At 44.3% G+C, this 26910-nt stretch overlaps 1 protein-coding gene across 2 annotated transcripts; it reads left to right on the top strand.

Moving 5' to 3' along the window:
* Nucleotides 1-14515: 14515 nt before the first annotated feature.
* Nucleotides 14516-25069, top strand: LDHB (lactate dehydrogenase B). Of its 2 annotated transcripts, none has more exons than XM_071422596.1 (8): nucleotides 14516-14726; nucleotides 16049-16180; nucleotides 19003-19120; nucleotides 19600-19773; nucleotides 21562-21735; nucleotides 22981-23098; nucleotides 23909-24032; nucleotides 24716-25069. In XM_071422596.1, exons 2-8 carry the CDS (start codon nucleotides 16055-16057, stop codon nucleotides 24881-24883), a joined length of 1002 nt encoding a protein of 333 aa, XP_071278697.1. In that variant the 5' UTR covers nucleotides 14516-14726; nucleotides 16049-16054; the 3' UTR covers nucleotides 24884-25069. The 2 variants fall into 2 exon arrangements, with proteins under 2 accessions (XP_071278697.1, XP_071278696.1); XM_071422595.1 differs by lacking the exon at nucleotides 14516-14726 and adding an exon at nucleotides 15054-15250.
* Nucleotides 25070-26910: the final 1841 nt, after the last annotated feature.

Raw genomic sequence — 26910 nt, 5'->3', positions numbered from 1 at the left:
TCTTCTGGCCCTGGCTCATGAGCTGGTGTGCATGTGGGTCAGAGCAGAGGTGTGGCTGTGCCTGGGGCAGCTCAGGAGGTTTGCAGAGCCATGTGGGCCCAAGGGCTTTGCTGAGTTCATCTCCACGCAGCCCAGCCTCTGTCAGGTGCACAGCCCTGCCTTACACAGCACCTGCTCCCAGAACAAGCCCACTTCTCACTGCAGGGCCAACCAGCTTCAGAGGCTGTGGAGAGGGAGCTGAGGGAGGACATCAGCACAATCCATGCCTCACATGTGTCCTCAGTCCACAGACCAAGGTAAATCTGCCTCTGGCTGGCCACACCAGAATCCTACACATGGAATCCCAGCTCCTCACTTGGCACTGCCCACATCTGAAGCTGCAGCTTTGCCACTTATCTCAGCCCACGTCTGCCTCTGAAACCGGCTCTCCCTCATTCCCCTGGCACTGGGTGCTGCTTCCAGGTCAGTGTGTAAAATCACCTTCCCTCGTGGCATGATGATTCCTAATGGTGTTAAATGGAATGCACACCTGTGGCTGCTGTGGTGCAAACCAGGTTACTATGGTGCTGATCCTCCCAATTATTTTTGTACACTTGGCAGGCTTCACCATCCACCTGCAACTGGCACAGCAGCATCAAAATTTAATGGAGTAAAGATAAAGCCTCTAGAGGCAAATATGAATTACTAACAAGCTTTTCACAATGCTAGTGTGTGCCAGCCAGACATATTAAAGAAAGAGCTCAGGTTGCTTCTGCTCCTTCCTCTCCTGTGCCACTTAGGGATTTCTTCCACCACAGGCCATCATGGATATGATTTCACCTCACTAAACTTCACCATGCCCAAGGGCAGCTACTTTTTTTCAATTTACTTCTGAAAGGGAATCTATCTTAGAGCTGCATGAGGGATAGAAAATCTGCTTATCCAGTGCACACAGACAGATGGCACAGTAGAGTGAAAACCTAAGTCAAGGATGCTGGTCAGAATTCACCTTGCTAAATATATGTTCATGCTGGAGGCCCTCACATTCAGGCTCAGGTCCATCAGGCACTCCAGTTGTTCTGGCATCCTGACCTCCTAAACAGGATTGGGGGTTTTCAACATTAGAGTGCTCCAAGTGTTTTCTTGTCCATACAGAAACTGCAGGGTACTGCAAGCTTGAGTTCTCCATACCTGTCACAGCCCAGGGTAACAGCCCTGTGTGACCACCTCTGCATCCATACCTGCACATACACGGCCTGCATGGAAAAAACAGCTGCCACAGGAGCCACAGGCTGGGAGAAAGGCTGACATTGCTGTCGTCACTGTGCTTGGGTCCTGGCCCCATCAGGCAACTCCAGATGTGCACCCCTGCACGTCCTGTCTTCGGCAGAGCCCTCTCTCATACCCTAATAAAAGAGATGCCTCAGAGGGCTCAGTGAAATGCAAATGTAGCTGGTTCAAAAAGAAAATGAAATTCTAAGGGTTTGCACAGGAAACAGCCTGGGGGCAGAGAAAGGGCTGAATGCTTTTCTTTGAAATGCAGAGAGGAAATTTTCTTTCTCAGGAAGAGCAAAAACCCCCCTCGGGGTGATAATTTAGTTAAGGTAGCAGGAGAGTAACTGGTAGCAAAACCTATTCGAAACTGGTCCTGAGAAACTGTGTGAGTTAAATCATCCCCGGTGTTTTCCACTGCACGACACTTTCTACTTTTTTCATCACTGCTGTCTTGAAATACCCAGGAGGAGAAAAATTTAAATGCACAGGGGAAGAAAAAGTCTATCAAGTCTTAATGAGAGCAGAATTGATGCAAACAGAAACCCCTCCAACATGATCCCAACGTGTCCAAGCACATTGAGTAAAGTACCATCTGCCAATGTTCCCTCTTAGCTGGAGTCATTCATCTCTTCAGCTGCCTGTGCTGTGCTCCTTGGTGGGTGAACCTCTTGCATACAAAACCATCAGACTGCAGAGCTGTCTGCTGTCTTCACAGACAACCATTCTGCCATCCTTAAAACTTTTTTAGCTTTGCCAGGCTGTCCTTGAGTGGATTCATCATACCCAGTACATGAGGAAGAAAATGGGAATGGGTTTGGTAACAGAAACTAAAGATTTGGCTTAGTCTGAAAAAGAGAGGTGCTGATCCAACCCGTGGGGAGAGTTTGCTGGCAGAGGGAGCAGCCAAGAGGAATATGCCTTGGAGGGGGCGCTGAATTCAGCAGGGACCAATGCCAGGGAGCCATGGGCTGTCCCGGCACGTGTGCCAGCAGTGGAAGCACAGCCCCTGTGCCCGGCTCCTTCACTCGGCACAGGGCACTCGCACTTCCCTGTCAGGCTCACTCGGTCTCCGAGCACCGCTGCTGGGGCGCTAATCGGGGACAGAGCCTCACACATCAGCCACACCTCCTGCTCTCATCCTCCAGGTTCCACCCCCACCGACCCCCTGACACTGCACATCCGCCCGTCCCCGTGTCACCAGAGCCCTGCTCCGGCTGAAGAACAAACAGACAAGCTGTGTCTGGCTTTTTTACTAATCAACAGACTAGTAAACTTTTTTCCCCTTTGTTTTTTTTTCCTCCTTTGTACTCCCCAGACACCCAGTTTATACGACATGCTTCTGCCTGTGTATGTGTGTGCCAGCCCAAACCTTCCCTGTTCCATCCCTGCAATGTCTCTGTTGCTGTCCTGTGATGACAGGAGTGACAAATTCTGCCTATTCTTTCTTTCCAGCTTGTTCTGAGGACCATGCATGCTGAAAAAATGCTGCAGAAGGAATGGAGTCTGTTTTATGAAATATCTCTATCATATGGACTCTTTGATAGCCATGAAGAAAGCAAACTCATAACTTTACACACAGGACGAAAGCATGAAAGATTCCCATCTCTTCTGGTGCTTTTTCACTGAGTGTGTGAACAGCCAGTGGTTTTGAGAACCCAACTCCTCCCTCATCTGCTACTGAACTGCCCAGGAGTTACTGGTAGTTTTCCAGAGATAACAGAGTGACAGTCACCCACAGGCAGGGCCTGTAAAAATGGTCATATTTGGAGCTGTGATATCTTTTAGGAGGCAGGGTAGAAAATAAAACAAGCAGCCTTGGAGAGGGGGATACGAGAACTGAAGCTTTTTTCCCTCCCAGCTCTAGTCCAGAGTGCTGAAGGAAGAGGTTGGTGCCCTGCTCTGTTTGCTGGAGGAGACAGGGCTTGGGGCAAACAACTTCAGGCTGGTGTTCTGTTGACTCCAACAAGCAGAGCAATTACAGCCATCCTCTGAAGTGTGGGAGATAAAGGTTATCTCCAGTAAAAAGAATGCTGATATTTCTGGGTAGCCCTAGTTCACAGAGAGGAGTAGCTAAGCAAATTCCCTGTGGACTTTGGGAAACACAAAGGCTCTTCAGAATTTATGTGCTGATAAGGCTCCTGGGAAAATTTTAACTTAACATTTCTCCAGCTCTTTGCTTTCACAGAAAACTCTTGTGTATCTATGTGAAGAAATCTCAAGAAGAAAATTTAAAATACATACATATAGAATTTAAAATACATATATATTTCTTTTGTTTTTTACCCAAATTTCACTTTCTACATGGGAAAAAAAGATCCAACTCCACCAGGTCAACACCAGGGAGATGACCTGAGTGACTGGGGAAATTAAAATATGATGACATGCCACTTTCCTTTTTTTTCTCTGCTGTATTTCATGTGTACTTTCGGCTCTCATTCTACCCCGTAGAAACTGCAGTTACAAAAGACTGAGTCTACTCACAATTCTCATGTGGCTGTGTATGTGGAACCATCTATTGAAAAGAGAAGTCAGTTGTAAGCACTTAATAATTGGATTTACACATTTCTGGATTACTAATACTTTTGGATATTCTATCATACTAACAAAATACATGAATAGACAGTGGTGTCTTCTAAGCACTGCTGATAATTTCTATTTCTTTTTGAGATGCTGCTTTGAAATCCTTTTCTGGATTCATCAAACCCTGGCTCCGAAGAGGAAGTGCACTGCTTTCTGCAGTTACTTTTTCCTCTTGAATTTTCTGGTTTAAATTCCTAGGAGCATATTTCTGCCTGACTGGCAGAATATCTAAATGAATAGCTCCTGGCAAAATGTAATCACTGACACATTAGGGGACAAGTTACTTTAATTGTGAAAACTAGCAGATATTTGTCTAAACAACACTATAATTGTTTTAAGGAAGTAAATACAAGACTGACTAGCTATGAAAGGCTTTTCATCTGCTGAAGGAATTTCTTGTATTCATTTCAGGCAAAGGCTACAGCAAGGATTCCCATTGAGGTAAATGACCTAAATAAGGCTAAGTACTACCCAAAGTAAAGAAGTTTACAAGCCCCTTAGACAACAAGGTTGCAGAAATGGGATCTTTGTCTTTGTGAGGGGTCATGTGAGCCAAGGAACATGGATTTACCTCCCAGAAGGGCTGGAAGCTACACAAGCACTGGAATTGCTTGTTTGTGTCAGTGAGCAGTTCCAAGTGCCTGTGGTGATCACATCCCTTCAGTTACTGTACTACAGCAGGGCTTTTGGGTTTGCCTAATGGTTACTTCCAAAGGTGTGTTAGTGGAGATGCCTTGTTAAGAAAATTTAAAACAAGTTGTTTTATATGCCTCTCTTTACCTGTACTGTAAAACGAATACAAAGCAGATGTGGACATGAGATGAGATTTTTCCTTCTGAGGAATAAGCTTGAATTGAATGTTCCAGGCACTTTCCATGCTGGGATAGCAGAACTGAAGTGATCCAAATGTATCTGCTTTATATCTGGAGCTCATTCTGAAACAACATGGTCAGATCTTCCCAAGGTTTAACCACTGTCCCATCCTACAGCTGGTATTGCTTTGGAGACTCCTTGTCAGAGAATCTTTAGGAATTCAGCCCTGTGAATTCCAGCAAATGACAGATTTAGCAGCAAACTCCATCCCTAAGCTACTGACTGCTGGAGGCTTTTCTGTGCTCTGATTCTATGATTACCACCCTTCTCTTACTTATCTCTCTTGCTAGACCATGAAACACAGCAGAAATAAATAGTAACAGAGGCTGTCATGTACAATGCTAATTGTGCATTCAGTGCTTCAGAGGTCCTGAGGGATTTTTGCTTCATGATAACAATCTGCTTTCTTCCTCATTTGGCAGCAAATTCAATTACATATAAATGATCAACCCCTAAACCTTGACACAACCTTTTATACTGATCCTTGGTCCTGCTGTCTCGCAGATGGCCAAGCCTATCTGGAGCCATTTATTTGCTGTTGGTTTATATGTCTGCTGTAAAATGCTCTATTCCCTTTTTAAGAAAGCTCAAGCTCCAAATCTAACTTTGTGCTTTTGGACCATAGAGTCTATAAAACATCCTGGGTTTATGTTCTTCTGCACCTAGTGGATAGACACAATTCAAGATTAAAAAAAAAATACACTTTCAGATAAGAAAAATAGTTGAAGCGTGAGGGAAAAGAAAGAGCAGTCAGTGCTTAGGTAAGGTTTCCAAAGGCTTTTTCAGGCAGAAAAGTGATGAGCTTGAAGGGTGAACCAAAGGGAACTTAAATCTGGAGTTTATAAGAATAATTAAATATGGCAGGCCTTTCATATACATTACTGACACTGTGAGTGAAATAAAAATCTGCTCCATGGTCAAAAGAGTAACTGGATGACAGAATTCATCAGTAGAGTTGTGATCATTGCAAATACTTTGGAGCTGGGTATGCACAGCATACAAATGTTACCCTGACACAGAATTCAGGACAGAGTAGATTTCTCTGAGAACAGGGCAAAGCATAGCTTAGGAGGAGGAGAAGATGGGCAGGGTGCAGATGGATGTAACAGTGAGACACCATTATGTAATATTGCTTGTGCCATGATTGTGCCTGGAAACCTGAGTCATATCCTGTGATCCCACAGCATAAAATGCCATGTCAATTTCTCAGAGGCATTCCCCCTAAAAAACTTTAAATCTCCATCAGCAGTAACACTTCCTGTTCCAGTCTGAGTTTCCACTGGCTTTTAGGTTGAAGCTACAAGTAGGGCAAAGAGTAAAAAACACCAGTTGGGAGAATAAACATTACCCTGGCACACTCTGAGCTGGCCAGCTAAAGAATTTATCATACCAGAGCATAAATATGAGGATGAAAGTTCTCATAAAAACAGATTCCAAGAAAGCCATCCAACTGTATGGCTCTGATCTTCATTTTCTATCTGAAGGAAATCATAGATAAGTGGAAGCTAGGCATCTCCACTGTGGTTTTCAATCTTCATACCAGCTGCAAAGGGATAAGAATAATCAGGAGGCTCTGCATGCTCTGAGGAGGAGTGGCAGCAAAGAAGGGCTTATATGAAAGCACCCTTTATTTCCTGACCCAGATAGCTGCAATAGGTGTGGGTTATCCCAGAGCCAGTGAGGGCAGCACAATGTAAACATCAGAGACACACATAATTAATCACATAACTGAACGGCCTCAGTGGTTCATGTACTTCACAATTACTTTTATAAGGGATGTTGCTGTTATTTCCTGCTTAAGATAGAAATATCTAGAACATTTTGCAATACCAAATCACACCTAATAAGACATTTCAGCAGCGAAGAAGCACCCTGGTCTAAATAAAACTCCCAGAGCCACTGTCTGAGGCCCTGAACAGCCAGAAGCACTTGGAATTTCTCTTTTCTCATTTCACTAGTGTCGTTTTGCAGCCTGAGGTGCCATCAGTTCCTTAAGGACTGGCCAACCCCAGCATTACAGAGCAGTCTTCGCAAGGATCACTGAGTCCCATTGATATGGTAACCTGACCTGATTCAATTTTTCACATCTGCTAAGGAGATCATGACAGAATTCATCCCAACAGCAGACCAGACATGCAGCAGGCGGGCAGCAGAGGGAACCTGAGCTGGAGGTGGCACTCCTAGCCCAGCTCCCTTTCCTTTGTTAGCCTGGGCACTCGGTGCTGCTATAAATATACAGCAGTCACTGACCTTGGCAGTTGTTTTGGCTGCAGAAATTCTCCTTTGCAGCTGGCAGGGGTTCAAGAGGAGCACATGCCTGCTGCCCCTGCTGCTCAGCTGGAAGGAATGACCTTCCTCTTGCTCTGAAGGTGCAGATCTGGGGCTGCCTTATGCTCAGCTAAGAAGGACTAATCCCAAGACAGTGACCCCACCTTCTTTTTCCCCCACCTTCTTTTTCCCCCTGCTACACATTCCTACTCACTTTTCTGACTGAATCAGACTGAAAATCAATAGAATTTCTTTTCCCTCCAACAATTCACTTTCAGAGTGAAGGGAAAGAAAATGCACTTTTAGGAATCAACACATTTTTCCTCCATGGCAGACATGTGGATTAGAACAGATGAGTTGAAATAACTTGTCTTTTTTCTTTTACTTAAGATGACCAGACAACTCTAAAAGTATGCTTTGTTTATCTAAAGGTAGGTGAGAAAAATCCCATCATCCAAGTGTATATCCATCTCTTCATAATTCCCCATTGAAAAGTTTCCTAAGCCAGCTGACCAGAGCCCTCTAAAATTCTACTGGGAGGTGAGCAGCCCTGCAATCACTTTGTCCTCTCAGCCTGTATTTTAGGATTAGTCATATTGCCCTCAGATCACACGTCAGGTGCTGATATTCTGCCACTGAATGGCAGATGTCTGTGAGGTGCTATGTTTTCTCCAGCTAAATTCCTGGATCAACAGTTCACTGCTGAGCAAGCTCTGGACGGCTTCTGTCACATGAGGTTTCAGAATCACAGCCTCATGCCTGGCAGGTCTTTCAATGAAGTGTTTTCCTTTGCCAAGGAACCATCCATGGGAGCAAAGGCTGCCCAAGGCCAGTGCTCACAGGCATTTTTCATGGCAAAAACAAACAGAAGAAAAGGGCAGGGCTCTTTCTGCATTCCTTTAATAGCCAACATATTATACTGGGTATTTAGATAATATTACAGTTCACAAATGCTACAGTAAAAGGCAACTGAGATCTTCCCAGAAGTCACAACTGTATTTTTTTGTCATTTACTAAAAATGAAACAGAGCCCTACTGATTCTTAGAAGTGCTGCTGCTACAGCTAAAATCAATTTGAATTTTGTCAGAATACCACACTGTTATCAGTGACACTTAATATATGGAGCAATGTAATGATACCATAGTGGAACAGTTCCCTTAGACACATGTCAGGTGTCCAAGGTGGCTGGGCTGATCTCAGCAGGTTTTCTATGCAGAGGAGACATAAACTGTCCCAGAAAGAGGAGCTTGCTCTAAAAGACCAGCCTTCCTGGCTGAAACTCTTTTCAAAGTCTAACTGCACTGCCAAATCCTTTCTAGCACTGAGGGAGTTTTAGCATGGGCAGAATTAGAGGGAGAGAGACAGAGAGAAAGTGCAAAGAGAACAGGAATAAGCACTTGATGAGCATAAATCATCCATGCTCATGCAGCTCATTCACTTGCTCTCTGGAAGTCAGGAGAGCAAAGACTTGTTTATTTCATTAAAGGTTATTAAAATTACCTTGTACAAACAGGGACAGATGTCAAGTTCTTTCACTCCATGAAGGATGTAGGGCTGTAGATGCCCTCTAAGTGTATCTCCTATCATAGGGCAAGACAGTCTAATGATGTTTGTGCAGCAATGGAACAACTGGAAAGAGAGTGGAATGTAATTACTTTTGTGGGTTTATTTGATTTGAAAGGTGAGCGCCACATGCCCAAGCAGTTCCAGCAGCTGCAGTGGTATTGAACATCACTTGTGATATATATAATGTAGGCAGGCACAATATAATTTGAAATGCATTAAGCAGCATCACACTTTCAATAATTTAATTGAGGAATAGGTTTGCAGAAGTGAATGACTACAGGATGCATCAGCAAAAGTAAACAATAAGTTTAGGAAATCTCATCATTTTAAAGGGCTTTTAATCTACTCACTGATGAAGAAATACATGAGTGTGATGATCAGTGAAGGCAGCGATGAGAAGAGCACCAATCTGTAACTACAGGGATGACTTGGGAAAAAATGGGGGGTTTTACACCTATCCCATAATGTTTATTAATTGTGTGTCTTCAGTTCTCTGAAATTTTCAAAATAGCTCAGATAAGGGCCCCTATTTTTCAGGCATAGATCCAGCCCAACCAGGCAGAGAAGCCACAGTGAAGTTATAAAATAATAAGACAATTCATGATCACACAAAATGCAGTTTTTTTCTGCTTACAGGATAGTTTTCATGCAAAATGCTTTACTATTTTTTAGAACTTTTAAAATAAACCACTTCTAGTTGCACTTTTGGAAGCTGGAAGCCCCTGCAATCTAACATGCATCCTTTAAAATGTATTAATTTTAATTACTAGTCCAAGTACTAATCAATAAAACTAAAATCCAGGCAGGAAAAATTTTTACCTACTTTCCTTAACGTGCTAAAAAGCAAATCAACAAACTGCAGGAAGCCTGTGACTTTCTGAATGTGTCTCAGCATTAGCCTGCAAGTTTACAATGACATGGAGATTATGGGAGTACAATTTACACAGTAAATCTCTGGCACACGTCAAGGAAAAAAATTGTGGTGCTTATCTAGCCAGTGTAGCTCATATCAGTGCTGGGGCTGATTCAGGGCAATTTACAACAGGTTACTTGCATGGGTTACTATTAATAAGAAGTGTCGGAATTACAGCATCGGGCACAGAAGAGGAATTCACAGACACTAAATTGAGCTGAGTGAAGCCAATTCACACCCCCCTGCTACTTCTGCAGTCTGTGGAAATGTAAGCTTCTCTAGAAGGCAGCTCAGAGCACAAGCTTAATTTAGACTCACGTTACAGGAGAGGCAGAGAACTGATTTAGTGTTTCCCAGCCATCACACAGGAAAAGGACTCTCCGTGCTTCTTTGTCCTGGACCATCCTGAGCTGTGTCTGGTATTTGCTGGGCACTTCACCAAGCCCAGTCAGTTGGCTAATGAACAAAAAAACTGCTTCAAGGAAATAAAAGTGATAGTTTCCTGCTGATTTAATGAGCTGAAATGGCTCAGGAAAGCTTAGAGAAGCTTGTGGATCTGAGGGATAAGCAGGGGTGGAGGGCAGCCCTTTGAGGCTTGCCTGATCCCGCAGAGCTCAGCTTTGGACTCAGCTCTGCTGGGAAACATCACCCTTGGCTGCTCTCTTTGTGGAGAGAAATTTTATGTGGGCACCTGTTAGATCCAAATCAAAGATATTTGTTGCAGTAATCCTAAAGTTCCTGTCTCAGTTGGCTTTGCCTACAGCATTATAAACCAAAGTGGAAGCTTGATTGGTTGAATGACTAAGCTATGTGTTATAGTTGGAAGGAGGAGATACAAAATGTGTCCACAGATATATTCCCTCACCTTTCGTGCATCACCCTCTAAGACCACTGCTGGAAAACATAACTCTCATTACTTCACAGAGAATTTGCACCTGTCCCTGCTTCCAGCAATGATTTCTCCCCTTTAAGTCCCTCTAACCAGAGGAACAGATTTGCAGGGTCAGGTGAAACAAGCTGTGACTGAGGACACTCCAGGAGCCTCCCAGCATTTGGATGGAGATTGACACTGCGTTTGCCAACAGTTCTCTTCCCCCTCCCCAGGAATCCAACACCATCAAGGGTAGGATGTTCCCTCACACCACCTGGTTAAAGGAATTCTGCCAGATTCCATCAAGGAATCCCTGCCACTACAAGTCCCTTCTGTGTACAGTGCAAAGCTTGTCCCTAGACGCAGGACTCAGATGCATCAATGGAGACAAACCTCCCTCATTACTGGGAAATGTTAAATAATAATGCTTTCTGGAAGCTCAGCTGTGTCCACAGCTCTTTCCACAGAGCTTGTGCTCTGTGAATGGCAGTGCTAAGGGTCCAGAGTGCAATATGGCAAAGGTTCTTCAGATAGCACTGGATGCTTCCCAAACAGGAGGGCGGTCAGTCAGCCTTGACCCTTAACATCAGCAATCTGCTTCAAAGGCAGTGGCTGCAAGGCTGTGACTGCTCTGGAGAGGTTTATGTAAACCACAGACAGGTTTGTGTGTAACAGGCAAAAATGTATTCAGTCTGCCTCCAGAATTACTTTTAACAAGGTAAATTGTGGGATCATGTAAGTAAAAGTCTAGGTGGGAGTGGGAGTGGTGAATCTGTTCTCCAGCAAAATTCACTGTAAGCAATATCCAGACATAGGTGTTCAAATAACATAACTTGGGAGTTCCTTCTCCCAGTACAACACACATAAAAGGAAACCTGGAATCAGCTCCTAAAGAGGTAGCAAGTCTACAGCTGTGGAACTGCTTCAGAAGTCATTAAAGGCCCAAGATCTGTTTCTATGTGAAGCACTACTGAAAAATCTACTGTAATACGATGTACTATTGTATTACAGGAGGCAACTCTTACTTATTACCTCACTGCTATTACACTAGTGCTGTACAGGACTACTACAAAAATCTTTGTACAAAGATCAATTGAAGTGCTACATACCAGATATGCCCCACTCTGTGTGTGGTTACAGGGGGTGATTGCACTGATGTAAAAAACTCTCCAGTATGAACACGACCTTGCGTCTGTGTCTGGAGAGGTGTTAGTCTGATAAGGTCATATTCATTCCTTCAGACATACAGGTAAAGCCACAAAATCCATACATAAAAATCTTAGGACTACTAAGTTTTCTGAACAGTTAACCAGTTCAGAGGAAGAAAACCCCATCCTTATTGTATGGAAATTCATCTATTGATAAAAAAATCATTGTCTGTCTGTAATTTCAGTTCCATATATTTTTGCTTGCATATGCACTGTTTGCCCGTTTCTGTCTTGTCACTTTGTTTAGCAGCTGTAGGTTCTCCTGAACCTTTTAATGAGCCAGAGCTCATTAAATAAACAACGTTTAGTTCTTACAAACTGAGTGCTATTACTTACCTAATTGTAAAACTTATCACCATTTATTTCCTCTGGCATAAAAAATATTCATTAAATGAGATAATCACATTTCACTCCTTTTGCACTATAGCCCTCAAGCTCATGATGTGTTTGCTTGGTTTTTTTTTAACTAACTCCATTCTAAAGCACTTATTATGAGTGTGTTATCTGTTTGCACTGTCTAATCTTTAAACAAAAATTAAACAGAAAGTTGGCTCACTGCCAAAAATAAGGAACCGTTCCTTCAAACTAAACCAGGGCAAAAGAAGATTGCAAAGCTGCCACTCCAAGATAATTTTTCTTTATTGTGTGATGTATTTTTCCTCCAAATGGCAAATCCAGGTGAAGAAGCACAGAATTAACATAGGTGGACCAGAATTTTAATTCAGCATCTGCCAGCATTGCATGTGACAGCACTTAACAATTTCCAGCAGATTAAATCAATTCTCTGTAACTGCAAAGCTGAACATCTAATGCTTTTCCCTCCATGACATCCACGTGCAATAATGCTTAGAAAACATTCATCCTGTAGGGCAAGGATCAGATCCACCAGGTCTAACACAGTGAGAAAATCTTCACATTGCCATCAGCCCTACATCCCATCCTGTGGTGTAAGGGTTCCTTCCCTTCCTAGGTTAAACTCTTCATGACTTAGGGCTACAGCCATCATTAGACCATGGCCATCAGAACATCAGCATCCTGCTGTGTGAAACAGTACCATGAACAGAGATTTTCGATTGAGATCTCTCTTTTTTTAAATCAGGTTTAAGGGTAGTTTTTGGGGGGGGGGGGAAAGGCAGGGAAATCCTATCTACTTTCATTTTGGGAAGGTGATGGGACAGATGGAAGTAGTGAAGTATCTCAGACTTATCTATTGACATAGTTTGTATACAACCCAAAAGTTGAAGTGATTAAAATGTATGCACAAAATATATGTTGTAATTGTATGAAGGTTACCAGGCAAATTTATTTACACTGTGTCCCTTAACATTAGGGTTTGTTTTTCTGGAGAACTGCGCTGCATCAAAAATGCCAATGTTGCCAAACTGGAGCTGAACTTTGAAACTGTGACCTGTCACCAGGAGATTTTCCATGTGACCTTGGGGAGATCTTTTCACCTCTCTGTGCCTCAATCCTCCATCATCTGGAACAATAAGTAAGTAAATAATTTAGAGCAGGAAAAGGGAACAAGCTTCTTTCTTCTACCCACTGTCTTGCTCCTACCTTGTCTATTTCGATTGAAAGGACTTCAGGTAGGGGATTAAATACCCTGTGCTTTTAGCACTGCATGCAAAATGAAGCCTGATCATAAGAAGAGCTCTTGTAACCTGTGGTAAACGGACTGTCTGCCTTTTAAAGCTTTAATATCTTGCAAATAGGAATGGTACATTTCCCTCTCTAATTCCAAATGCTACTGTGATAACTGATTGTTGAAAGGTCATAAGGAGAGAGAAGGATCCCGCCCAAAGAAGACACAATGCAGTGGTGAATGTTCCTCACAACAGGCACGGGCAGGACAAGGACCTTGGTTATGGTTCAGGAATTAAAAACTTTCCTCTGGTCCTTCCCTAATATCTCCAGAATCTTTTTATCTCCTTTCCTCCCTATTTCCTTAAATTTGAGCTGTGTATGTTCCTGTTGTGATTATAGAAGACAGCTTTTCTGACCCTTACATTTCATTGTGTAGTTATTATTTACCTCCAGCTCCCAGTGCAGCTGTAATTTCAAAGTCTTGAATTGATTTTCTTACAGCAAGCTGCTACCTGAAGTGTCATGTGGATGGCTTAACCCATTTCTTTCCCTGCAGGGGACCTTTTGCAAAAAAATGCGTAGAAGCAAAGCAGGCCACGGTTAGACAGTGATTTAAAGCCAGCATGGATCTGTACTGATCTGCTGCCCAGAAAAGCAGGTTTCATCCTTTGCTCACCACCATGCTCCCACCATCATTTGTTTGGCTGCTTGGTGAACCATGGGGAATTAATCCAGTTATTACTAAACCTGGCAAAATATCTGGAAAAAAAAAATCGATACAACTTTAAACCAGCCGCAGCAACAGAATAAAAAAAGGGCAGCCATAGTCATAGGCAGGCAGGGCTAGGCTCTCTGCCTAGTCCCATTTAACCCAGTGACTTATTTGGGAGGACTCTGGAATCCACTGTTCTGTTTTCCCTCTTGTGAGAGAGACTAAATCATGTGTGATGGGGAACCTAAAGCTTTCTGGTTTCTTCCCCACTGGAACTAATTGCATACCATTCAGTGTTGTGCTTCTACTTTCTTCCTTTACGGCTAGGAAGATGTAATGTTAGATCACTAGATGAAACAAACTCTGTTTGCTGTTATCCTGTATTTTGCTTGCTTTGGTCCTGGAGGAATTCCAAGAAATCCCTTCCTTCTCTGCTCAGCAGCAGTGGCCGATTGTACACCCAGATTTTCAGTCTGTGTGTTCTGCGTGTATGAGGAAAAGGAAAATATCATCTGACTCTTATTGCTACTTACAGTGGCGGATTTGCTTCCCACTTTAACAAGGCGTTGAACTACATTCACGCTTATTACCATCTTTAAGGGATGCCCTACTAGGATATCGCGAAAGAGTGTGCTGGGTCTGGCCGAGACCGAGGGAGAGGGAGGAGGCGCAGTGGCGGTGGCTCTGCTCAGATTACACTCTTTGTTGGCCTGCCTCAGGTTACCTCCCTTATTCCTGCCGGGGCATCGCTCCGTGTCTCCAGGCGGGATTCGTCCAACCACCAAAAATCCAACCGGAGTCAGGCCCGGGGCAGAAATCAGCGGGCGCAAAAATCAGATACCCCTGACTGAGGAGACATCCCCAACTTGAGCAAGTTCTCCCCGAAAGATCAGGTTAAATGCTTTACTTTTGCCATATGTTATATCGATTGCAGCGATTCTGGCCAAGCCTGCGGCTCTGTGACACCAGGGACCAACAGCCCCGTTGTTCCCTGTGGAAGAGGAGCTGCCGAGGCCACCAGTGTCGCACGGCCACCCCCGGCTCCGGCAGCATCGCTGCTCCCGGCGGCGCGCCCAGCGGTGTCCCGGGGACACAGCTCCAGGGACGGGCCACCAGCGCCGGCCCTGCGCCACTGCGGGACCGGGGCGGAGCAGCGACATCCTTGAGGCTCCGTCCTTGGCGGGGATTGAGCGCGGCCGCCGCCTCCCCCCAGCCGCGCCGCCGGGCCCGCCCCTTCCGCTGCGGAGCGGTCTTTGCCTGAGCCCCGAGCCCCGAGCCCCGCTCTCCCCGAGCTGCTCCGGCTCGCCTTCTGTTGCGGAGCGCTCGTTGCCTGAGCCCCGCGCCCCTTCCGTTCCGGAGCGCTCCCTGCCTGAGCTCCGCGCTCCCCTCGCCGCTTCTGCGCTGCTCCCGCTGACCGGTGCGTACGGGGAGACCCCGCTCCGGGACACGGGGTGCTGGGTGGCCGCCCAGCCGGCCCATCACTTGATCCCGCCGGGGTTCGGCCTTGCCGCGCGCCGAGCATCCCTGCGTGGCCAGCGGGTGATGCCTGAGGTGGCCGGAGCCGGGCCGGGCTCCCGAGGGTTCAGGTTGGGGTCTGGAATGGCCGGAGCCGGGCGGCGGTTCCCGGGGGTTTGGGTTGGCCTGAGCCGGGCTGCGGGCTCTGAGTGTTGGGGTCTAGGATGGCCCGAGCTGGGCTGCGGCTCCCGCAGGTTTGGGGTGGCCGGGGCCGGGCGGTGGCTCGGGGCTGGTCCCCGGCTGTGCTCAGGGCGCCCCGGTGCCGCCGCGGCCCCTGACTGCCCTGGCGCGGCCCTGGGCCTCGGGCAGCCTCGGGGGCCCGAGGAGAGGAGCCGGGGAAATCCCAGCCCGCTCCCTGCGGCCCGGCTGGCTCGTGGAGTCCCGTCCCGGAGCCCCGGTGTGTCGAGAGGTGAATGCCCGGGGCTCGGCAGCGCTGATGGAATTTCACCTCTGGCGGGCGGCTCTGGGAACGGCGGTAGCGGGGTGTGCTGCCAGCCCCTGCCCGGGCACAGGGAGGGCAGGCACCTAGAGCTGTGTGGGTGGTGAGGGGTGACTCGTGGCTTGGGAGGAGCCCCGCGAGCAAGGGCAGCGTGCCCGGAGCTGCTTTACGTAGGCTGTGGCAGGTGACTCCTCCCTTCAGAAAATGCCTTCAGCTCCCTCTGGCCTGCTCTGATCCACATCTTTCCGTCTCTCCTCACAGAAGACCATGGCCACCGTCAAGGACCAGCTGATCAGCCCCATTGCAGAGGGAGCCAAGGTCCCCAACAACAAGATCACGGTTGTGGGGGTTGGCCAGGTTGGGATGGCCGCTGCTATCAGCGTCCTTGGAAAGGTACGGCTCAAGGACAGCATGCTCCCCAAGCCTGCGTGCTGTCGTGCTCTGCACTGCCTTTCTTAGGAGAAGGTGGGACATTTGGGAGGTTGGCACAGGAATGAATCATTAGCAGCTCGGGTAAGCTAGCAGTGACCTACAAGCCTGACCTCCACATTCAACCTCTCCTTGTTCTCTCACTTTTCTGTCTTTGTTTAGCAGTAAATGTCTCATTAGGCAGAATGATTTTCCAGGCTGCTGGAAAAATGTAGGTAGGAATGACTCCACAGCCCCTACCAAACTTCTCATTCTCTTCTTAATTTTTTATTCTTCCCCAACAAAGCTGGACTTTGCTTGGTGAGGGAGCTCTGCTGGGCAAAGAATGGGGACAGAGCAAAAATCTGGGTGAAATATAGGATAGCAATCAAGAGTGTTTGCTTTTATTCTTTTAAAGAATATGTTCTCTAGTAGCTGAAAATACTGCTATCTCCTTCAGCAGCTTCTTGATTTCTCTTAAGCCCTTTTTGCTTGTTTATATGACTTTATTTTTTTTCCAGAGAGGTGTTAGCTAGTTTTTAAATAACTAAAAACAGAGGGCTGAACTTGGAGGTTATTATGACTTTTCCTGCTGCTGGTTTGTGGGATATGTTTTTCAAATCTCATGGTGTAGTCTTTGAGCAAAGTAAAGGCTTATTAATCAATGAGGATGTCTTGTACTTTGCACTTTGTTTTTAGAGAATATTGTGAATTCATTAAATTTGAAAAGACAGGTAGAAACTGCAGACTTTTTTTTTTTTTTTAAAGAAGACACCAACAGATATGCCCTGCACCCTTGCAGGGGCAGATCTTAAATCAGATAGTTCACAGTCAGATGAAAAATCTTGCTTGTATGAATAAACCAACTGTAATTTGTTTGTAGATGACCCTCCAGTGTATTACCCTGAGGATGCATGTTTTAATGCATGTTTAATTATATTTAAAAAAAAAAAAAGTAAGGCCTTTCACTTGCTGATATTCATGAACCCTGTGAGCAAAGAAAAACTGACAGAAGGAACAGGCCACAGTGAAACTGAGTGCGAAACTGATGTGAAAGTGGCAAATAGTTTTTAAAACAAATAAGTAAAGAAGAAATTTAATGGAAAAACAGTGATAGCTCCATGTGGGTTTTTATATATAACTATTTTTAAGCACATGGTTGCCTGTCATGGTCTGAAATCAGTTGTTTTTGATGTTACCTGTGGGGGAGCCAGGTGATGTTACCACAAATTGAACCACAATTCAGCATTCATTTAATGCACTTCTCTAAGCAGGGTCAAACTGCCTTGTCAGATAGCTAGGCACAAAGTTTTACTGTTAATGAAGAGTATGCACCAAACCCAGAATAAGAAGAACTGGTTTTAAATTCTTCAAGCATGGATGATGACATGGAGTTTATTTCTGTCAGGCTTCTGCTTTTACTCTTTCACAACTATAAGCTGCAGTATAAAATGTTTTCATAATAAAATCATCTGGTTCTTGTAACTGAATTATAATAATGTAATAGAATCATTTGGGCTGGAAAAGATCTCTTATGATCATTGAGACCAAGCATTAACCCAGAGCATGTCTCCAAGTGCCACATCTAAAAGTTTTATAAACACATCAAGGGATTGTGACCCAACAGCTTCCTTGGGCAGCCTTACCACCCTTCTGGTGATGAATTTTTTCCTCCTATCCAATCTAAACCTCTCCTGGCACAGGGTGTATCCTGTCCCTTGTTCCTTGGGAGCAGAGCCCAACCCCAGCTGGCTGCCCCCTCCTGTCAGAGGGTTGTGGAGAGCAGTAGGGCTCCCCTGAGCCTCCTTTTCTCCAGGCTGAGCCCCCCAGCTCCCTCAGCCGCTCCTGATGCTCCAGCTCCATTCTCCAGCTCCGTTCCCTTCTCTGGACACGCTCCAGCCCCTCAATATGTTTGTAGTGAGGGAATACAGGATTTGAGGTGTAGCCTCACCAGTGCCAAGCCCAGGGGGACAGTCACTGCCCTGGTCCTGCTGGCCACTCTGTTTCTGATACAGCCAGAATGCCTTTGGCCTTTTTGGCCAGCTGGGCTGGCTCATGTTCAGCCACTGCCAACCAGTATGATGTGGGTTTGACTTGTGCAAAATGCTCTAATACTGATTTCAGTTTGTTGGTGTGGTATTAACTGTATAAATTTGCATGACTCTAAAACTTCCACATTAGTTATTTAGTTCCTGCTCAGTTAGAGACATTGATGTTACCATACTGATTTAGAAATGGGAGCTAAATCTGTTCTGCAACATAAATATCACACAGTAGCTCCTGTAGAGAAAAATAGCTAAAGAATCCTTTTTCTCTCAATTTCAGTGTTGAGGAGATCTGTTCTCATTGTATATTTTTGTGAAATGAATTGACTGTTGGCATGTTGAAAGAGAATACTTATTTGATAATTAGACGGTGTGTTCTTTCAGATATTTAAATATTTAAAACAGGCCCGTTAGCTGGATAGATTTAGAGGGTTTGCCACAACTCTGAAAGATGCAACTTTTTTCCAAAGATAATAACTAAATTAAGAAGTGCTTTTCTAGCAAAGGGTTGGCTGTGCACTCAAAGTCTCCACAAATGATACCTTTTTTGGAAAGTCTGAGTGGGTTTTGTGAATCTGTGCTATAGTAGCCTCTGACTTCATGAGATACATCAGAACACCAAGATAGTGCTGGTTTATTTGGAGAAGAGATGCTTTCAGATGGGGGAAACATGTTACTTTAAAATGTAGTTTAGCTCTGCTCTGGGTTAACTTTAAAATGTATGTGAACTGCTTCATTGACTCCACATTTTGTTGTTTTTAGGGTCTTTGTGATGAGCTTGCTCTGGTTGATGTTATGGAAGACAGACTAAAAGGAGAAATGATGGACCTGCAGCATGGGAGCGTGTTCCTTCACACTCACAAGATCGTGGCAGACAAAGGTGCACTTCAGTTTCTTTGGTTTAATACTGATATTTTGTGACTTTGCTTAATAGTGGAGAATTAGTTGTGCAGTCCTAAAGAATTCTTAGGATTTGGCATTGAATAAGGTGAAGTGTGTGAGTTGGGGTGAGTTCAGATGAATACCATAATGGGAGTGGCTCTTAAGCTGGGCTCTCTTACATCTCTTAACAATTTGGGGCTTGTTTAGTAAAATTGATTTTAGTGAAACTCTATGTAGAAGAAATAGTATTTTTTTCATAGTGGAAATGAGAGTCAGAATGGCTAGATGGACTCTCAACACCCAGGTATTGATATATCAGGTCAATGTTAGGAGATGTTGCTGGCTTTCAAACTGATGCTTTGGGTTTTGGGTTTGAATGCAGAAGCTCCCTCTAACTCCTGTATTAACACAATGCTACTGGAATTAGTAGAGTTATTTTAAACACACTCTGTATCTTCTCCCCTGTGCTCTGGTTAGACTATGCTGTCACTGCCAACTCCAAGATCGTGGTGCTGACTGCAGGAGTCCGTCAGCAGGAGGGAGAGAGTCGCCTCAACCTGGTGCAGAGGAATGTGAATGTCTTCAAAAACATCGTTCCTCAGGTTGTCAAGTACAGCCCCAACTGCATCATCCTGGTGGTTTCCAACCCAGGTAATGCACTCTTCTCCTAATGACATACAGATTTGGTTTGACAAGATAAAACATTAGTTGGTTCTCAGAAAATCTCTTCAAATACAAATTGTTGGAACTTAATAGCTTTTTGTGGACATCTGACAGTACAGACAAATACTCTGTACTTTCTGATGCTCTTTTTATTCAGAACTTGTCGTGTCCATTTTAGAAGAGTGCTTCGTGATAAATACTTAAGTTCTTTGCATACTTTGGCTTAAGCAGTAGGAAGTTTAAATTTTTTCACTCTAATGGAAGCTTTTGTGTCTGGATAGGATAGGGCTGTTTTTCAGCATGAAGAACTTGCCCTATAGTTGTGGCTATATTTTCAGAAAAAAGCATTTGCATGCTGAAGCCTATGGTGAAACAAGGGCTGTCTGTACTCCACAGTTCAATTAAAACCGGAAAAAGAGTTAATTATGCATATTTGTCTGTTCACTTGCAAGTATCTCATTGCACTGAGACAGACAGCTTGGATATTTGGATGTCTAAAGGTAACTGTAAATATTCTGGTGTGCTTTGTTGGGTGTCCCTGTAGGGTTGTCTTTGCTTAATTCAACATCTGAAACCTTTACTGAAGAACTGTGGTGATGAAGTGACACTGCTTTTAAAGAAAACCTGGCAGAGTGGAACCATTGCATGCTCTGTTGGGGGATGAGTGATGATCTGGTGTACAGTCAGCCAGTATTCTGAGCAAATAGAGTGACTTGCAGCAGTTCTAAGCACTTACCTGAAAACCAAACTGAGACAAAGATCAGGCTGTTCTTGTTCTAGCAAAGCTGAATTCAGCCTGTTGACTTCTCTCCAGCAGAGCAGCTGCAGGAGGAGAATTGCATGTTGCTTTTTCAGAAGTATTTTTATAATCCTTTGTTTTCTCAGTTTGTGGAGTTTTGTCCACTAGTCTTACATAGTGAAGGTCGTTGTGAGCTCATGAGAAGGAGCTTTGGGTGTGTAACCTTGATGCCCTTCCCTGCCCCAGCTGAGGCTGTAGGGAACATGCCACTGGTGAGGTGTGAGCTGTGCTTGGTGCCTGAGCAGAGCAAATGATGCATTTCAGATGTGGGCACACAAATGTGTTCCCTCCTGAGAACTGCCTGGCTCCTCAGAGTTGGAGTCAGTTCCTGCAGCCTGCTTATTGCTGTTGCTTTGAGCTGTGAAGTAGAGCTCTCTGCTCACATCCTTCTGTCTGCCCTACCTAGCTCTGGGTTTTTTCCTAAAACTGTATTTTTAGAAACACATGCAGCTAAAGCACATTGCTCATCTGGCTTTTCATGCTGCAGAGGTGGTAGATGTAGAAAGTGCTTAGTGCACAAATCAAGAAATGAAACGGAAGGAATTACCAGCTACAAAGAGTATGTAAATCTCAGACTTCTGGTTGTAAATTGTTTAACCTGTTGTTGTGATGGTGAACTAGAAGGGAGCATTATTCAGGAAATTGCTGGAATGTTTTAGCCATATGAGATCAGTCCCAGTTCTGAATGCCCTAGGGCTTTAACTGTGATCAAAAAAAGTGTGTCCAACTTTAGCTGGTAGGAATCTAATCTCTAAAGACCTTCCTCAAATTTTCTTAGGACCCATCAAGCTACTGTTTAAAATTTCAAGCACTGCATCCATTTAATCCCCCAGATAGCCAGATCCAAACTTCCTTGATCAGTGAGCATGACTGTGTTTTGAGTCCTCCTGATTGCCCTGCTACGCTCAGTAAGGAAATTTTGGGAGCATTTTTGATGTGAGTGGAGTTTCATTTGCCCTGCATGTTTTTCCTTTCAGTGGATATATTAACCTATATCACATGGAAGCTGAGTGGGCTGCCAAAAAACCGTGTGATTGGAAGTGGCTGCAATCTGGACACGGCCAGATTCCGTTATCTGATGTCCGAGAGACTTGGGATCCATCCAAGCAGCTGCCATGGCTGGATCTTGGGAGAGCACGGTGATTCCAGTGGTAAGGAGCAGTTCTGATCTCCCTGGGAATGAGCCAAACCATAGCAGAGGTTGAGGCCTGAGGTTTCTTACAGGATTCTGAAGGAACAGCTGCAGCTGAGCTCAAGTAATTGGTACTTTGCTGTATTTTTATGAAGATTAGAGTTGAGAGAAGTACAGGAAATCCACCTACATTTAATAAATATGATTGTGGCTGTACGATTGAAGCCTGAGCTGAAAAGGCCAGTTTTGTGAGGCTGTGTTGTGAAGGCTGCAGCTTGCTTCTCTTTATCCTCAGTTTTTGGAGTATGATTCCATAGCCTTTGGCACAGTTCTCTGAAAGCAGTATCAGCACTTGCTAGGTCATTAGCTGAGCTTGTTATTCTAGCAGTCCATATCCAGGCTAACAAAATTATCCCTTACCTTATTTTGTGACTTTTCTCCTTGCTGTTTAAAGCAAAGATAGTTTTAAAATGAGAAATCAAAGAAATTTATCTGTCCTAATTCAGTTCATGTATTCCAAATCCGAAATGCTGCAGCAGAACATCTATGTGCATTGTTACTACTTTATATTTTCATGCTGTGTATTTCTAAGGGAGCCACCTCTTCATTGTCCCATTGCATTTGATCTAAGTAGTGTCTGATCAACAGCAGCAATTATTGTAGCCAGCTCTATACCAATGAAAGCAGAGTTTGGCTGAGCACATGCAGAGCTTATCCTGTGTCATTGTCACAGCTGCTTTTGCTTTGAAGTAACTCCACATTCCTGCTTACTTCCCAAAAACGGAGACTCGGCCTGCCTCTGAGCTTCCAGGATGCAGGGAGAGGTGCATATTCCTGTCTTGATAGTCTAAGTTTGCATATTGCTGCCCTCTTATTTGTGTAAATAAGAATAGACTTCTTGAAGGCTAATCCTACTGATTAGTGAAACTGCAAATGCTGCCATTTTGAGTAAAATCAATTCTAAAAGGCCAGGTAGCTAAAATATGCCTTTTTACTAGAATTTGATGTTTCTGACTTCAGAAACTTCCAGGCTCTGACTTGTCACATGTTACAAGTGACTTGTTTAAGTGCCAGTACTAAAACAGTCTCACATTTGACTCCCAGAGTTCTGAGATTTAACTGTAGCTAAATAAAAATGTAAAACCTGCCTCAGCCATTGCTGTAGTTCTGGCTGCTCCTCCTTTGTTTCCAATTATTTTGGCTAGGAAAGGTGGAGGGGGAGTTGCCAGGTGCTGTTGGCACTGATGTCCTGCCTCTGTTGCAGTGGCTGTTTGGAGTGGAGTGAACGTGGCAGGGGTTTCCCTCCAGGAGCTGAACCCCGCCATGGGAACTGACAAAGATCCTGAGAACTGGAAGGAGATCCACAAGCAAGTGGTTGCAAGGTATGATGATCTGAGGGATAATGTGGATGGATGCCATGCTGACAACAGTTTGTGTGCACTCTGTCTCTTCTGGTGCAGCTTTCATGCCCTCTTAGGTAGAGGGTTGCTTGAGTGACTGGGGCTGCTTTTTTAAACACAGAAATGCAGGATTTCAGCTGGTAAGATTTGTTACCCTCCAAGGAGACAGGTTATTGCATAAAAAACCCACTTAAGTGCTGGAGCACTTGAGCTGTGAGTGCTTGTTTTCCCACGTGGAGCTTCTTCAACAGGTAACTTTGTTCAAAGGGCACAAGCCCAAGAAAAGGTAGCATGTTTCTGTGAGCAGAGTGTTGGAATTGGGGAAAATGTTCATGGATGCAGGAGAGTTTGCGTACAGCTGACTAGATGTTGCTAAGTCTCTTGTGAAATGAGTATACACTCACTAGGATAAAGTGTGTGCAGATGCTGGCTAAAAACCTCAGGATGTAGTGGTGCTTTGACTCTAAATGTTTGCCTATTCCATTGTGCCCCTGACTGAAACAGAGCTTGTCAGGTATAGGTGCCATTTTCTACTTAACGCTAGGATCTCTTCCTAGGTGGGAGCTAATTTTGTTTGCAGCTAATCCTATGAGAACAACAGGATTCTTATGCATAGGGGATAATACAGATTTTATCCTCTAATGTTGAAACACATTTTAATTCCAAAACGTACAGTGTGTTTCAGGAGTTTGAAAATTTTTAAATGGCTTACATTGACTGGTTTTAAGACTTGTAATGTGCAGTGACTTGCTTGAAGACATCTTAATGAAGCTGTATTTCAATGTTTCCTAGTGCCTACGAGGTGATCAAACTAAAGGGATACACAAACTGGGCTATTGGCTTTAGTGTGGCTGACCTCTGCGAGACCATCCTGAAGAACCTATACCGGGTTCATTCAGTTGCTACTCTGGTGAAGGTAAGAATTGGGGGCTGATTGGACACTCTGGCTCTTTTTTGTTCCGGACAGGCTAAATAGCCTCTATTAGCAAGGTGCTGAATGAAGGAAGCTTTGTAAAATACTACTTCGAATTTCAAATGGCAGCTTACTATTGCCCTTTCTTCTAGACTGACCTCTTGTCACAAGTATGGAGCTGAAAAGGAAGTTCTCTGTGCAGAACTACCTTTGTGTGAAGCTTTGCTATGTGTAGCATATGCAGATTCCTTGAAACGAAGTTATCAGTGTAAAAGTGGAAGAGTTCTTGGAGGCCCAGCTGTGATTGCAGGAGCCACTGTCCTTTTATATCTGGTGTAACCTGCTGTATGTGGTCTGTACCAGCTCCACAACCTCTGCTGCAGCAAGGGCTCTGAGCTCCCTCTGTTGGCCTGTCCTAATCCTAATCCTGTGTCTGAATCTTTTCAGCTCCTTGCTGTATAGAACTAAAGTGAGAGAGAGGTTTGAAAGTGGGATTTCTGCCATCAGCTGTTTGGTATTGCCAGGCATTTGGTCTGAAACAGCTCTATGCTATTTATTTTCTTGAATTCATTGTGGCTGAAATTTTTTCTGCATGTTGTAAAACGATGGTTTTTCAGCTCTGCAACATAAACCAACCACAGATCTGTGATGACAGGCCTGTGTCTGATCTCTTCTGTTTGTGACAGGGCATGTATGGCATTCAGAATGAGGTCTTCTTGAGCCTTCCTTCTGTCCTAAGTTCCTCTGGCCTGACGAGTGTCATCAACCAAAAGCTGAAGGACGATGAGGTGAGCCAGCTGAGGAAGAGCGCGGACACACTGTGGGACGTCCAGAAGGATATCAAGGATCTGTAACTCCTGAATGTTAGGTTTCAGCAGTGTTGTAGAAAAACAGCATGTTGTTTGCAGACGGGGGTTCTACTCACTGTGTATCTCAATGGTCAACATGAAATGTTCTTCCAGACTTTTGTCCATGGTAGCTAAGCTTATGCTTGCTGTAACGCACAACCTTGCAAACAAATAAAGCGATTTTCAGGCGTCTTTGGTTGTCTTAGTGACTCTTTCAGTATGTAAATGATCTGCCTTACTCTGGCATTTTCCTGTAGTGTTTGCCATGGACTGCATGGAAGTGTAGACTTGATGTGTCCTTCTAAAGGTTGGAAACAAAGTAGTAAGAGTGAATTGGTGGGATTTCGCTAGCACCACCTTGCTGTGAGCAAGCTACCACCACTGGCTTTTCTCAGTCCAGGTGCTGAGTAAGTGGAATTCATTCCCAGACCTGTTTCTGATAGAGAACTTCATAATTTTACTGATGAGTAGAGGAAATGGAATGAGCATTTGGCTCTGTGCCACCAGCCAAAAATATGCCAGCAATAAGGTTCTGTATGCCACTGGCATAGAAAGAGTTCCATAGATCCTTCCCTCTTCTGGACTAAATTCTTTGCTTGTTACTGGTGCCTAGTTCTTATAATTCAAAAAACAATATTATTTTCTATTTGATTATCCAAAATTCAAGGGTTTTTTCTGGACCTAGACTGGAATGTTGTGATTTTGGTCTTGTTTATTAGACAAACCAAGTTGGGTCTTAAATCTCTAAATTTCAGCATGATTGTTAAAGGCTTTATATACTTGGAGGGGGAGCAGATTAAAAAAAAAAATCGTAGTTTAGTTCTTAATCACTTACTGTTATGGAGTAAACATTAACCATAAAATAGAACTGCGGAATCTAAATGTCCAGGGGACAGACAGCATCAAATCCATGTGTCTTGTGGGGCCTGTTAGTTTTGTTTCATTACAAATGGTCTGAGACTATGCTGGAGCAATTTAAAGCTCTTTTCTATCTGCATTAAAATGCTTTGGATATTGGACTAAAACACTTTCACAAGCAGGTAGCTTAATTTTTGTAGTTCCTTTTAAAAGGGAAGATCATGCAAGTGTTGTTACATTGCAGGTTAACTTTGTGTGATTCAGTAAGGATCGAGTAGTTACTGAAATATGCATGGCATGCTGCTGGCAGCATTATTTACAAAGGGTATCCCAGAGACCTCGGGAGATGTTTTATTCTTAGTTACAGGCTGAATTCCAGCCTCCTTTGCCAAGAGGGGGGAGGAAATTATATTCTCTGCTTTCCTAGCTTGGTGTGGAGATCTTACTGGAAAGCTTTCCACGCCTGGATGGATTAAAGTTCCTGCTAGAAACTGTTCATGATCAGCTGGATTTAGGAGGTAAATGGCACAAGGTGCTACTCTTTTCAGGACACACCCATTAGGAAAATTCACCTGAGCACTTTTAGTACAGGAACCTTGCACAGTTCCTTCCTGGCTTTGTTCTTACGGTCTTCTCAGCAATGAAGTAATTCAAAGTTGTGTTGTGGGACCTTGCAGGATTCTTGAGTGATGTGCATGAAGAGGCATCAGCTGTCTCAAGGAACAGGGAGTGCTCCGTTTGCCCTTCTGGTGGTGTTACATATTGATTTTTGAAGGTCACCTGGCTACAGTAAACAGGATTTTTCACTGACTGCATCCTCACACATTACAATGTAGGGTCAGACCTTGTTCTGTGGTTGGCAAACAGATCCAAAGGGACATTTTGAGCATCCATGGTCCTGGTGCTTGAGCTGAGGGATTCTGTCACCTGCTGTCTGTCAGCCGCTTCAATCCCCTCCAGGTGCACCGGGGAGGCTTTTTTCGTTATGATCACAGACTTAACAAGATCTTTAGTGCCTAGACATTAAGCAGAGAACTCATGAAAAAATCTGTTCTGTTTAAAGACGAAGTGGATACAGGTGAAGGAGGAAACTGAAGGAATGAAGAAAAAATGGTTTGTGTGGTGAGAAGTTTTCTTGCACATCAGCAATTTCACTGTACTACCCTTTTTTCTTT

Source organism: Agelaius tricolor, unplaced genomic scaffold (genome assembly GCF_023055355.1).
Source record: "Agelaius tricolor isolate 1412-34295 unplaced genomic scaffold, bAgeTri1.0.p SCAF_3, whole genome shotgun sequence".
In the NCBI taxonomy this organism is placed as follows: Eukaryota; Metazoa; Chordata; class Aves; order Passeriformes; family Icteridae; genus Agelaius; species Agelaius tricolor.
Note: the sequence above shows the minus strand (reverse complement) of the source record. Positions and strands in the feature narration are given on the sequence as shown.

Coding starts and splice junctions, on each gene's coding strand:
- LDHB (XM_071422596.1), top strand. CDS start 16,055: ATGGCCACCGTCAAGGACCAGCTGATCAGCCCCATTGCAGAGGGAGCC. Junction 16,181..19,002: donor CTATCAGCGTCCTTGGAAAG/GTACGGCTCAAG, acceptor TGTTGTTTTTAG/GGTCTTTGTGATGAGCTTGC. Junction 19,774..21,561: donor CCTGGTGGTTTCCAACCCAG/GTAATGCACTCT, acceptor TTTTCCTTTCAG/TGGATATATTAACCTATATC.